Source organism: Pleurotus ostreatus (genome assembly GCF_014466165.1).
Source record: "Pleurotus ostreatus strain PC9 chromosome Unknown scaffold_3, whole genome shotgun sequence".
NCBI lineage: Eukaryota > Fungi > Basidiomycota > Agaricomycetes > Agaricales > Pleurotaceae > Pleurotus > Pleurotus ostreatus.
In genome coordinates, this window is record NW_023503158.1 from 1,523,145 (window position 1) to 1,536,253 (window position 13,109).

A 13,109-nucleotide genomic window follows, 5' to 3' on the forward strand; every position below is an offset into this window, starting at 1 on the left:
AATCAAATCCGGCCTAAAAGCTTGGAAAGCTTGTTGGCGGGCTTGGATATCTTCTTCGAAGGTTTCTTTGAAGAGGCCTTTGCGCGAGCGCTGACGTTGGCGTTGACGTTGGCTCGGCTGGACGACCGAAGGGCTTGGCGAAGGCCATCGTACTGAGCGTACGTCTCCCGAGGTGCGTAAGCATTTTGGAAGACGGAGAATGAGTGGGAGGAGGAGGGTGCGTCAGGAAGAAGGGAGATGTTGTAGCCGTAAGCCATATCGACGACGCAAAGAGAATGGAGGAGAAAACTAGAGTGGGGTGGATAGTTGTTGAGCAGCTCAGCTGTTGCTGAAGAAGGACTGAAACGCAAGCAATTTATACCCAAAAATACGAGGCGAACGGATGAGGGTCTTGAAGACCAAACATAGCGTCAAGCAGTACGATTCGCCTCCTATGGTAGGTGTTTGGTAGCGAACCAATGTATTCAAACACCTCGTAAAAGTATCTAAGCAACCATTGAGACGGTGACAACGGACAACTATGGTGTTTGCACAGTGAGAAGGCGGTGGATAATGGAATTGGGACAATGTCACGTACGGCCAAACAGGGGACAAGGAAAGGGGCACGGATGTACTCCTGTTTGATTCAAGGAGGTGCAAACATAGACAAACAGCCGAAACTTCAATTGTTCTCCCCGTCAAACGCATCCTGGGGTAGCTGGCCTTGCATTTGCGTGAGGGCACCAGAAAGGATGTAGATGAACGGAGATGATTTGGCTGGAGGGGGCGTATGCTGATATCCTATGAGAAGAGTACAGCGAGGGCAGTTGAATCTGTATTGCCGTTCATGACCGTCCTTTCTGTATATTGACTTAACGGCCTGGGAGATGAACAATGGATGCAAATGACATGCCTTTCCAGTAGTATGGGGTCTGCATATTTTGCGTTAAGCTTGAAGACACGGGCTTTTTGGTCGTTGCTATCTTGAGAGCGGACTATAATGGCATTATCCGTTTGCCTCCGTGGTAGGCTCGAGAGGGACTTGTCGATCACGAGCTACGACTAGAGTGAGGCTGACGTCTCTACACGATAGTGAGGCGCTAAAACATACGATGAATTCGCCACAAAGGCAATCTATATCGTGAAGCTCAGTGATGTGGCGCAAGCGAAAGCCTTAGAGCTGCACGCACAATAGACGCGTAGGGCCGCCGCGGACGAGGCAGTGGGGTGTGCTAGCAAAGATGGTTGCATCAGTCGCCTCATCCAGGGTGTGACATCAAAGCACCCACCATCTGTAGAGGCTGAAACCGCAGACCGAGAGACCACCTTGGGCATTGTTGTCGAGAATGGTAGGAGAGTCCTCAGATCGGCAAGAAAATGGGAACAGGTTAACAGTAGCCTACTGCTCAAGGCCTCGAAATGCAGTCGCTCAAGTCGTTGTCGTGGATAGTGGAAAGAGTTTCGTGCACGTGCGTATGTGTGACTTGGGGACTATAGCGCTAGACGCCAACTCGTCACTCTGCCGCTTCATCAGAATCATCTCCCCTTCATAATTCCACCACAGTAATCCACCACCACCCATCCTAAATGGCGGAAAAGGATGCAACAGTAAGATTGCGCCGAGCCGTCAAAGGTGCGCCCAAATGAACTGTATTGTTCGCTTCTCCAAATGACTGACTGCGTAATGTTGCCGCCGTCGATAGAAAATAATCTGTTTCTAGTACGGAGGCTCATTCAGCGCACAGATATGCGGAACCCAGACCCATCGCCGAGGCGCTACACTTCTTTGGCATGGGCAGCGGTGCTTGGCCACGAGGAAACCTTTGAATTCTTATTGGGCGAAGGTCACGATGACGAGGAACTCAGTAGGGTGCACGCACTCAATCTCTTGAGGGATGAAGCAAATCTGACGGCCTTGCGACTTTCATTAGGACTCCGAGAACAACACCATCCTTATGCTACTGGCCGACTACCAACCGCCAGTGCAGAACCCGTATATGAGCCGATCCGCAAATTCCGAGGACCTTATTGGCGCTGCACTCCGGATGGCCCGACTATACTACGACCGCTATTCTCACATCCTCGACTGGTCGAATGTGTCAGGGAGGACCGCGCTTCATATTGCTGCTCTCAAGGGACACGAGGAAATGGTTCGAGTGCGTATACTACCATCTGTTGCGCCAGAACAATGATTCGATCATTTACAGATGTTCTGCGACCTGGGTGCAGATATTGATCTGTCTGACAATTCAGGCAACACGCCGCTTCACTAGTGAGTACATTCTTTGGTGGTGTTATCGTTGAGTAACATGGGGTAGTGCGAGTTCATGGGGGCATATACCAGTAAGTCTACGCGTACAAAGGAATTTCCACACATCCTCAAATTAGTTTAGGTAGTTCAACTCCTCATCGAGAGGGGTTGTCAATACGCGGCGCGGAACAACGAAGGCTTCACTGCATCCGATTACGCATATTCGTTAGCAATCCCTGTTGATCCTACCAACCCGCGGCTAATGTTATGACAGATTTAGCACGCGTGACACCTTGCAGGACACGGCACGTATGCAATTTGAGCATAACAAGAAGCTACGACGTCTTGTATTTACTCAGGCTGCTGAGAAGGGTCACGAATGGGGTGGTGGCCCTCCGACGAACAGTACGACGCTGCCGGTACCGCGCATGCGCAGTGGTTCTGGCACAAGCCGGACGACCGCTACGTCTGATAGTGGGGAGTTGGACGGATCCTTCGCACAGTATAGTCAATCGTCGCTGTCGTCGTCGCCCCCTCACCCGTCCGCCTCAAGCTTCTTCCACCCATCCCGAAGTCACACCCACTCGCCGAATCTCTCGTCGGCAAGCAGCGCTAGCACTTTCTCAGCGCTATCGCCCATGCCTCCAAGTGCCTCCCGCTTGAATAACGCGTCCGCACTTGCATCTGCCTTATCCCCAGTGGCCACAAAGATGCGAGAACGGGACGCATCTGCCATGGAGCGGTACATGCGGCGGAACCGAAGTGGAAGTCAAGGGACTTCGTCAGACAACAAATCCCAAAACGAATCCATCGCGCCGTCAGCCAGCGGAGACGATTCCGTCCTGACACCCCTTCCGTTGACCGGTTCAACAACTCCTCGGAGGTTAAGACCTTCTATGTCTGCTGCCCAACTGAGACCGACACCTGTGTCGTATTCTACAGCAGGTCAACCTGAGCTTCGAAATAGATCCGGCACGAGTCCGACAACGTCGAGACCTAATGTTGCATCCATTCCCATACTCACACGGTCGTCTTCGCAATCCAATACGCCGCTTCCTTTGACGACTGCGAACGGCCCCGTCTTTGACGAGCCCGACAAATATACCGGGCCGCCCAGCCAGTATGCTCAGTTTCCGGAACCACCCTCGATTACAGAATCTGAATCAAATACAACCACACCAACGCGACGGTTGGGATTCCATCATCGATTGACCAAAGCTGTCCCTTCCGAGCTTCCCAGCGCATCTGTTCACAGGCGAGGTTTATCCGCGACTGCTGTCCGCAATGGCTGACCTTTCTTTGACATTCTGATGTTCTTCGTGTATTCCCTTCTGTTGTATTTACGCATTATTTCTCTGAGCATTGTGTAGCCATCGCCAAGTTTCATTTATTATAGCTATTTATGTATTTTATACGCTCTCGCTCTGCCGTTGTATGCGGATTTCTGTATTAGATGGACGGTCTGGATGGTTTGTCTGGTGTTTGAATGACGCGACCTATGCACGTGCGCTGATCTTACCTCTTCGGACCACTGCAGCGTTGTGAACATCACAGAAGTCTTAAATAAGGCAATGCTCACCACCCCGCGTTCATCCTGACCTCTTTCGCTATCCAACATGATGCCCCCAATTGCGGACAGTAGCGACCCAGATCCTACAACCCAGATACCATGGCCTGCAGCACGCTCCAAGCACAGCAGCAGCTCCAAGGACACTGCTGAGGCGCAAGACGGTCGTCGGCCACGCGGTATCCAGATTGCAGAGACAGCAAAGAGGCCTGCTTCACAGTCTCCAGTTGGCAAGAAGCTCCTCACGACATGGAATCTCATAACTTTGAGCGTGTCGATGGCAGGCGCACAGATTGCGTGGACTGTCGAACTTGGGTGAGCGCCTTAGCTGAGTACTGGCGGACACGAGTAACTCACCCTCCGCTTTGTAGCTATGGAAATCCATTCCTGCTGAAGCTTGGACTGTCAGAACAACTCACCTCTCTGGTGTGGCTAGCTGGGCCAATAAGTGGTCTAATAGCTCAGCCTCTTATAGGTGCGTTCGCGGTGCTCGCGAAACGCCATTGGCTCGGGATGATTCATGCTCGTCTTAGGGGCAATATCTGATTCCTCGCCATCCAAATATCGAAGAAGATATTGGATCATGCTGTCTACGTTTGTTCTAGTGATCTCGACGTTCACGCTCGCTTATTGCGAGAGCTTTGCCGCATTCTTTGTCGACTTGTTCGGCGTAGGAGACGGGAGCTGGGACGAACGCAGGAATAACCGGGTATGTCTTTGCGTATCATTTTGACTTTCCAATACTCAACATTGAACAGGTCAACGGGACTGCTATTGGCATTGCGGTCGTCTCCTTCTACTTGCTTGACTTCGCCCTCAATGCTCTGCAAGCCTCGCTGCGCAACCTCCTCCTTGACGTAACACCGCCGGCCCAGCTGAACTCTGCTAACGCTTGGCATGGAAGGATGACCCATGCCGGAAACATTGTCGGATACGGATTTGGTATGGGCATCAGCTTTTAACGTCCCCTTGAGAGCTAAACTTTCTTCATCTAAGGTTTCCTTCCCTTGGCAGAGTTTCCTATAATTCGACTCATCGGCGGTGACCAGTTTCGCAAGTTCTGCCTAGTCAGTTTGACTTTGCTTATTGCCACTGTCGTTGTCACCTGTGTGTGCCATGAAGAAGAGGAACGGCCACGGTCTCATAAGGCCACGGAGAGGTGAAGAAAACCCGTTCCCATTCATCAGTCTGCTGATCACTCTAAGTACAGTAAACTCTCTGAGCTTCTATCTAATATCTATAACGCCGCAAGGAAGCTTCCCAGGCCTATACAACGCGTATGCGTAGTTCAGATCTTTGCCTTTATGGGATGGTAAGCCTTGCATCCATGTACGCACGCTTGTCAAAACTCAGTGACGAGTTCTGTAGGTTCCCTTTCCTGTTTTACGCGTTGAGTATTTTTGCCGAAGTCAAATTGTGCAAACGATGCTTACAGTAACATGCAGCACCACATATATTGGTCAAGTCATGGCTTATGAGAATCAGAAGGAGCCTGAACACGATAAAGCCACGCGCAAGGGGGAGCTCGCATTGCTCTTATTCAGCATAGGTACGAAACGCTCTTCGAAATCTATCGACGCAATTTGTTAAGGGCTACCTAGTATCTGTGGTGTCTGGCACACTATTGCCGCACTTGGCCAGTCGCGATCGCCGGCTCATGACCCATAAAGGCGACGAGGATGAGGACGCAGAGATCACCCGGATCAGGCATACCGTTAGAGAATGGCGTGCAGATGCAGCTCGTAAGGGAGAGCCGTTGCGTCTCCCTGTAATGCCGTTCCTCCTCCGCAATATCTGGACAGGAGCTCTATTGCTCTTTACATTGCTCACGTTCTCTACTGTTTTCGTCAACACAGTGCTTGAGGTGAGGCGCCTCAACCTGTACTATAAGCCAAACCGACTAACTCGGGTTAGGCGACCATTATGATCAGTCTCATCGGGATTTGCTGGTCGGTGGCATGCTGGGTGCCCTTTGCAATTATCATGGAGGTATAGTCTGCCTTTCCTCTTGCCTTCATTAGGTTGCTTATGACATCTGTAGCTGTTGAAAGACCTACCCTCATCATCAACGGCTCAGCGCCCTGAGCATGCCCGTACCTTATCAACACCTGGATTCCCTCGTAGGCCTAGTGCCACTGAGCGGACACCACTTGTTCGAAGTCGCTCGTTCGATGAGTATGATGTGAACCCCGATGAGGAGGCTACTCCTGTGGCTGGCGGTACGATACTAGGCATTCACAATCTGGCCATTGTCATGCCACAGTTCATCGTAAGCGCTCCCCTCCACGAATGGATAGACAGAAGTTAATATATGCAATTACAGATCGCGTTAGTATCCAGCATCATCTTCCACCTTGTAGACGGCGGCGTGGAGGACGACCCAAGCAATCATAGCACATATCTGGGCCGCAACGGTGTTGCGTGGGTTCTACGATTTGGAGGCCTTTGTACACTCTTTGGTGCTATGCTCGCACGAAGAGTGCCTCCCACTCCTACCGAGAAGGCGATGCGGAGGAGATTGGGCGAGATGATGCTTCTCGGGCAAGCACCGAGTCCTTAGATAACAACGATCCATCTTTTCTTATCGTATCTCGTTCTGGGTTTCATATCTCGACCTTTGATCACTGTTGTTCTAGTCTCGCTCTTCAATGTACTGATAGCAGCATCTACTTGATCTGAATGATGTGGCAATGATTTGAAGTCGATCAATTATACACCCAAATTGGGGTTAAGGTTTATGCCTCCGTTGGGGTTACGTCGGCGAGCACGGAAATTCATGGCGGCATGTCTCTTTCTCGGTTCTCACCTGCTATCCACTCAAGCCGTCGGTGGTTCTCAGCCTCACCCTCAGTGCTAGCGGGCCACAACAAGGTACGCCACTAATCCCCTCTCCCCAATGCACCAGTCGCGTTAATTCCCCGAGGGCAGTGGTCAAAAATCAAAACCAAGAAGGGGGTCTTGGACGCGCAGAGAAGTGCTATATTTGGGAAAGCGAATCGAGTAAGCCCTTTAAACGGGATGCTAGAGTGCTACTGATACATTCCTAGGATATTGTCGTAGCGATACGTAGTAAGTTGCAAACACGTTTGCTTCGACGTCTAGGAACTCACGAGTCTTCGACATCCCCCCAAGATGGCGGTTCCGACAATCCCGACAAGAATATCGCCCTCGCTGCAGTGCTGAAACGCGTCAAAGCCCAGGGAGTTCCAAAAGAGAACATAGAGACCGCCATTGCCAAGGTGCGCCATCCTGGTATAAGAACTGTCAAGGTACTTGCTGAACGAGTTCCTTGCTACAATCATCAAGGCGATGAGAGGGAAGGACGCAGGCGGCCAGCAGCACCTAGTATATGAGGCACTTGCCTATAATACTGTTGGCATAATAATGCAAGTTTCATTATTACGATGTACCCTCGAGTCCCCTTACGCCTTTGACCCGTAGAGAATGTTTGACAGACAACACGAACCGAACACTGCATAATGTCAGGAGCATTTTGACGTCACACGGGTAAGTCCTTCGAAACTCTTTCCGGCTGCATAGCCTCACGAGTACTGATATCATCACAGCGCTCGATTCGCCCCAGTACATTACATGTTCAAGCGAGAAGGGCACGTTCGCGTCGCTCTGGCAAATGGCGACGATGAGGGCCTCGATTTAGCAGTTGATAAGGCACTGACTGCTGGCGCGAGTGACTTCGATGACTCCGTCGATGAGGATCCAAACCGAAAGCAGCTAACGGTGACTGTCTTTTCCTTTGCTGCGAAGAAATTCCTGACGCGTTCCACCCAGTTCATATGCCCTCCACAAGATCTAACTTCAGTGACGGATGCAGCTGTAAAGTTTGGCACTGGTTGCGAACTGATAAGTAGCGAGCTGGTGTACTCCCCACAATCCGACGATGCTCCCGATTTAGACGAGGAAACAAAATCAAAGGTTGCTGAACTTGTTGAAGAGCTAGAGGAGGACGACGATACAATGCGCGTCTGGACGAGTCTACCATCAGAGTAGACGAGTGCTATGTTTTGATATATTTATACATTATAGACGACATTCAAGTACCCATGATGCATATGGCGGCATCCCAGTCGTCTCTCTTTGTAGTAGACACTGATCTGCATGGAATGTAAGTTCCACTGCATCTCAGTCCAAGGGTTTGTACCGCTAGATATAAGACCAAAAGATGAGCGAACGACTAATCACCAGCGAACTTTAACAAACCGTTGGTTTCTCGGACGGCGAAAACGCGAGTTGATAGCGATCGGCTAGAGAAGGATGCCAGAGCAGATTTCATCCGAGTGGCGTTCCAAGAAGTTGCTTGTACTGTGGCCGGTGAGGATGTTATTGCACACCTATGAGAACGGAAACATACCTTGACCCTTGACGCATATCATCGCGAAGGGAGCCACGACACCATCGTTCTGGAAGTAGGATACTTCTGAAACCCACTCAGCACCATCCTCGGCCCCCATGTCACTACCATCTAAACCCCAAAATTATAGCCGTTGAAGCAGCGGGTCATATGGCGACGCACCTTCTTCGAATTTTGGCTCTGCTAACTTTGACACTACTTCGCCATCCTCGTCTGTTGTAATAAAGCGGCCCGTATGATATAAAACTTGTTTTTCTATTTGAGCGCCTTTCGGGAGAGCTTTAACGACTACAAATAGCGAAGGAACCCGGGGAGCTGATGAGTTCTGAACCATCACTTATTAGTTTGTCCAATGTTAGCATCCAGCGGCCAATCGAGACACACCTGACAGAGGAGTTCGTGCCCATGCTTGACGGCAGGAATATCATGAGTGTTTGCTAGCCAGTAAATGACGGAAAGGGGATGTCCTGTCCAACTCGCATGTTCTCGTAAAGCATTCAATACTCGTTTAACATGTTGGCAACACAGAGCAAATTCCATTGCAAGGCAGCTGGGTGATGGCAATAACAAGCTCGAAGGGATAAGCCCTATCTGACCAGATACGAAAATGTGGTCGCCAGCCTACACATTGACCAACGTTAGATGTAGGAACTTTAAGCAAGGAACCTATGAAACCTACAATAACGGCCTGCGAATAAGGTCCAATGTTGGCGGGTGCCCAATAACTCAGGCCTTGAACGTGTAAGGCGACCCTTTCCTCGGGCCTGGCTTCTCTGTAGAAGGTACAATCCAGCCTGATGCGAGTCGGCGTAGGTAAATCAACAGCAACACATGCCCTCGATGGAGGGCTGATACCGAAATATCTCCCATAGATTGCATTAACCCTCGCGAAGAGCTCCATGTCAGAAAGGAGGATAGTGATATGAGCGCAATGACTGAGCTCCAAGGAATATGGTAACAATTTCCCTAGCACAGGTATGAATAATTGCTCTAGTACGACTTGAACGAAGACACCTACCCAGTAATAACTCGAAACACTGTCTAACCTCCTCTTCTACAGTTATACTGCCCCCTGATTCGTTGGCTTGGACACTTGAGACAGAAATCCAAGCGCCGTTTTCATTGGTGGTTGTGGTGCCTCGGCTCGATTCGACCAAGCGTTCGACCAAGGTTCCAAAGGAGGGTGGTGTACCGTTTACGAGGCCGCCATCATGTTCCTGGAGCTTCTCATATATCATCTGAGGTTTCGCCTGAAGGACCGATGGGACCGCAAGATCGAAATCCTCGTTGATAGGTTTGTCTTCTAGGCTTGCTTCTTTTATTCGAAGGAAAGCAACCGTAGCAAAATCACTGTCGGAGTGTATCACTGTTTCGGTCTCAATCCTGACCATCATGTTCAGCCGTGGTTCACGGGCAGAAGTTCGGGACCCTCACAGATTTAGGCGTTTCTTGAACAACGGGCAATCCAATGTCAGCGTCTCATACTCGCCACCCTCGCCGCAGATATGTGAGCCATAGAGGTCGTTCTATGCCAAGGGACGATGAGGATGTGGCGAATTGTCAAATGGAGGACAAACCAGCCTGAGAAAAGTAGGCTGCATTTGCGCAAGAGTCCTTCCTAAGTGCTCGGGCTTCAGACCTATACCAGCTACTTTGATCAAGACAGCTTCCAGTCCGGCCTCGACCATCTCAGCTAGTAACTCCCGTTGATCTCTTTGCCAAAGATAACAAAGCGGCGTAAGATTTAGTCGACGACAGCTGTGATCATGATCGAGGGGTCAGCTGGGAGGAAGATAATCTAGTCTTTGGGAAACTTGCACATGCTCAACCCGGACTCGCTGATAGTTTGACAGGATTGCGCCGACGGACACCCCCTCGACGTCAGGATGCTGGGCCTATTGGAAAATATGCGTTAATTCCAACGGAAGAAATTCCAGGCTGGTCTGTGGAGTACTTTGACTGTCGACAATAGATCGTACAGGTCTTCAGTCTCGTCTCCATGGACTGCCCCGAGCATTCTAGTTCTTCGCGCGCCGTATTCCATGCCTTGTTCCAAAGCAGCACCTGATATGACTTTACGATAGAGAGGCACATCGAGGGCCTTGGCAACGTATTCAATGGCGTCTTGCCCCACAGTCTGGTACATGAATGAATCTAGTTCATCTAAATGTAACGGCGTCGGTGAGAAGATCGAGCCATGGCGAATGAAATGTCACCTTTGCCCGGGCCAGGCCCCAGAGAGGCAGCAGCAACCAACTCATGGCCATTTTTGTGACAGTGAAGCAGGTTGTAGCAACTGTCCTTGCCGCCGCTGAGTAACGCAACATACTTCATGATGGTAAACGATCAACCCCATCTCCAACCTGGTTGATCAAGGAATCTTGAGTTCACCGATAAGATAACAGGGTGATTAGATCTTGGCGTGATCGGGATGCAAGATCACTTTCGACGAGTCACGTACAGCGTTTACTCCAGCCGCAATGCCCACCGTCGCAGTCGATAAAGCGAGCCTTTGGGAACGATTGGGACAAGAATACTGTACATTCCTCACTCCATCTTCCCTGTTTCACTGCTTTATTCAAAGCCCTTTCCAGCATCTGATGACTTCGATAAATTGCTCTTCGAGTATGGCCTGGAGTTAGATGAAGACGTGCGTGCAACACTATTCTCGAAACTCTATCTATATCATGAAATCAGACCACAGAGGAAGTTGAAGCAGCCAGGAAGAAGGGACTACCCACCGAGCGACCAGTGAGTTGCCAAAATCAGAGATCCGTTGCCCATCGTAAACCTTGGAACCTTGTAGCAACTAAAAATCGAAATCCCCGCGAACAGGTGCGCTCTATATCATTCAAATATGAACTATCATTCACTTTCGAGAACCAGATACGATCTCCTGTGCATTGAGGGGCTCGCTCGAGCGCTTAACGTCTTCCTCAATAAATCATCAAGACCTCAATATAAACTCGTATACCCTCCCGGAGGGGAAGCAGACCTACTAACTGTAACAGTTAGTCCTGAAGTTAGTCACCGATCTCTTTTCAACGGTTCGCTCACTGACAACAGACGTTAGACCAAGCAAATTCGCCCCCTCTTTGCTTGCGCGATTCTACGGAATGTTAAATTCACCCAAGAATCATATCAGTCTTTCATAGAGCTCCAAGATAAACTGCACCAAAATATCTGCAAGAGACGCCAGCTTGTGGCTATTGGCACTCATGATCTCGACACGTTGAAAGGCCCCTTCAGGTATGAAGCAAGACCTCCGCAATCGATCAAGTTCGCACCATTGGGCAAAGACAAGGAGTACACGGCCGAGGAACTTATGACAGTATATGAGGTACACATTTATTGTAGTACCCTCGGTCGGTATAAACTACTGACTATATCTTGGATAGTCTGAGAAACATCTTGCGCGGTATCTCCACATCATTCGTGACTCACCGGTGTATCCCATCATCTACGATGCAGAAGACCGGGTCCTCTCCATGCCGCCAATCATCAACTCAAATCACAGCAAAATTACGCTGAACACCACCAACGTATTCATCGATGTAACAGCTACTGATCAGACCAAGCTAGATATTGTGGTGAATATGGTCGCTACAATGTTCTCGGAGTATTGCGCAGAACCTTTTACGTACGGTGACTCAACACTATATTTGTCGTGCCGACTGAACATCACTTGCTGTTAGAATCGAACCCGTCAAAGTAGTCTTCCCCGACAGCCAGACACGCATAACCCCGGATATCTCGACGCGCGTTATGTCTGCCCATGCATCGTACATCAACTCATGTACAGGGCTATCTTTGTCATCTTCGGAGGTTAAGACGCTCCTTGAACGAATGTCACTATCCGCAACGCTCTCTCCATTAAATCCCGATGAAGTCTTGGTTGAAATTCCTCCGACGCGTCCTGATATCTTCCATGAGTGCGACATCATGGAAGACGCCGCTATTGCCTATGGTTTCAATAACCTGCCGAATAAATTTCCCGCCACCAGCACCGTTGCCCAACCTCTGGCCATCAGCAAGCTCAGCGACGTCGTTCGGGTTGAATGGGCCCTGGCCGGCTGGGTCGAAGTCTTACCGCTTATTCTGGTAACCCTTCGTCTTTCTGCCGCCGTGCTACATCGGGACTGATGATGGTTTAGTGCTCGCTTGAGGAGAACTTTACATTCCTCAACCATCAAGATGATGGGAAGACGGCTGTTAAGATAGCCAATCCGAAGACACTAGAATTCCAAGTCGTTCGGACTACACTTATTCCCGGCCTCCTCAAAACCGTCCGCGAGAATAGATCGCACCCTCTCCCAATCAAGATCTTCGAGACATCTGATGTCGTGTACAAGGACGTTACGCGAGAGAGACAAGCTCGAAACGAACGCCACGCAGCGGCCGTGTGGTGCAACAAGACTGCGGGCTTTGAGATTATCCATGGCATGTTGGATCGGGCGATGAAGATGCTTGAGATTCCGAGAATATCTAGCGGCGATTTCAAAGCTGACACGGGGTACTACATCAAGGAATGTGATGGTACGTTACCTCCTTACGTTGCTTCGGATTCCTATTTGTTGAGAGATTACTGGATAGACCCGATGTACTTCCCCGGTCGCGCAGCAACGATTTACTACCGTGCACCGTCTTCCAAGAAGGGAGGTCTTGCCGACATCAAGCAGGAGGTTCAGGCGGCTCTTCATATCAACAAGGACCTTGCGATTGGTGCCCTAGGTATCCTCCATCCAACCGTGTTGGAAAAGTTCGATATTGGGTATCCCTGCTCCGCGCTGGAGTTCAACCTTGAACCGTTCAAAAAAGAGATGCAGAGGATTTGGACGAATGCCGAACTCGAGTAAATTAAATGATCACCGCGTGTATAGTCAATCCGGAATGTAGATTCAAGCGACGAGATACATACCTCTGCCGCGAAACTGGTGGCGCTC

General features: G+C 50.1%; 7 protein-coding genes across 7 annotated transcripts; 4 read left to right on the forward strand and 3 right to left on the reverse strand.

Annotated features, from left to right (window-relative positions):
• Positions 1-2: 2 nt before the first annotated feature.
• Positions 3-257, reverse strand: PC9H_005005 (uncharacterized protein; the record flags this gene model as incomplete). The annotated part of the gene is made up of 1 exon (XM_036774584.1): positions 3-257. The coding sequence occupies one exon, from the start codon at positions 255-257 to the stop codon at positions 3-5; it is 255 nt and encodes an 84-aa protein (XP_036633086.1).
• Positions 258-661: 404 nt separating this feature from the next.
• On the reverse strand, positions 662-1,314 carry PC9H_005006 (uncharacterized protein; the record flags this gene model as incomplete). The annotated part of the gene is made up of 5 exons (XM_036774585.1): positions 662-839; positions 893-1,035; positions 1,091-1,113; positions 1,170-1,211; positions 1,269-1,314. The coding sequence occupies 5 exons, from the start codon at positions 1,312-1,314 to the stop codon at positions 662-664; spliced, it is 432 nt and encodes a 143-aa protein (XP_036633087.1).
• A 252-nt stretch (positions 1,315-1,566) lies between these two features.
• On the forward strand, positions 1,567-3,522 carry PC9H_005007 (uncharacterized protein; the record flags this gene model as incomplete). Its single annotated transcript, XM_036774586.1, has 7 exons — positions 1,567-1,612; positions 1,683-1,849; positions 1,911-2,135; positions 2,187-2,251; positions 2,298-2,322; positions 2,373-2,455; positions 2,505-3,522. The coding sequence occupies 7 exons, from the start codon at positions 1,567-1,569 to the stop codon at positions 3,520-3,522; spliced, it is 1,629 nt and encodes a 542-aa protein (XP_036633088.1).
• A 324-nt stretch (positions 3,523-3,846) lies between these two features.
• PC9H_005008 (uncharacterized protein) lies at positions 3,847-6,357 on the forward strand (the record flags this gene model as incomplete). Its single annotated transcript, XM_036774587.1, has 12 exons — positions 3,847-4,112; positions 4,169-4,272; positions 4,331-4,506; positions 4,556-4,739; positions 4,794-4,956; positions 5,008-5,109; positions 5,166-5,186; positions 5,243-5,346; positions 5,399-5,661; positions 5,712-5,786; positions 5,839-6,066; positions 6,121-6,357. 12 exons carry the CDS (start codon positions 3,847-3,849, stop codon positions 6,355-6,357), a joined length of 1,923 nt encoding a protein of 640 aa, XP_036633089.1.
• Positions 6,358-6,581: 224 nt separating this feature from the next.
• Positions 6,582-7,805, forward strand: PC9H_005009 (uncharacterized protein; the record flags this gene model as incomplete). Its single annotated transcript, XM_036774588.1, has 7 exons — positions 6,582-6,668; positions 6,726-6,797; positions 6,845-6,866; positions 6,930-7,036; positions 7,104-7,183; positions 7,239-7,304; positions 7,364-7,805. The coding sequence occupies 7 exons, from the start codon at positions 6,582-6,584 to the stop codon at positions 7,803-7,805; spliced, it is 876 nt and encodes a 291-aa protein (XP_036633090.1).
• Positions 7,806-7,848: 43 nt separating this feature from the next.
• PC9H_005010 (uncharacterized protein) lies at positions 7,849-10,500 on the reverse strand (the record flags this gene model as incomplete). The annotated part of the gene is made up of 12 exons (XM_036774589.1): positions 7,849-7,958; positions 8,016-8,117; positions 8,167-8,277; positions 8,329-8,491; positions 8,551-8,787; positions 8,846-9,132; positions 9,185-9,549; positions 9,601-9,692; positions 9,744-9,924; positions 9,985-10,061; positions 10,121-10,329; positions 10,383-10,500. 12 exons carry the CDS (start codon positions 10,498-10,500, stop codon positions 7,849-7,851), a joined length of 2,052 nt encoding a protein of 683 aa, XP_036633091.1.
• A 146-nt stretch (positions 10,501-10,646) lies between these two features.
• FRS1 (phenylalanine--tRNA ligase subunit beta) lies at positions 10,647-13,022 on the forward strand (the record flags this gene model as incomplete). Its single annotated transcript, XM_036774590.1, has 10 exons — positions 10,647-10,704; positions 10,761-10,816; positions 10,864-10,917; positions 10,973-11,001; positions 11,053-11,188; positions 11,240-11,506; positions 11,565-11,806; positions 11,862-12,267; positions 12,321-12,702; positions 12,760-13,022. The coding sequence occupies 10 exons, from the start codon at positions 10,647-10,649 to the stop codon at positions 13,020-13,022; spliced, it is 1,893 nt and encodes a 630-aa protein (XP_036633092.1).
• Positions 13,023-13,109: the final 87 nt, after the last annotated feature.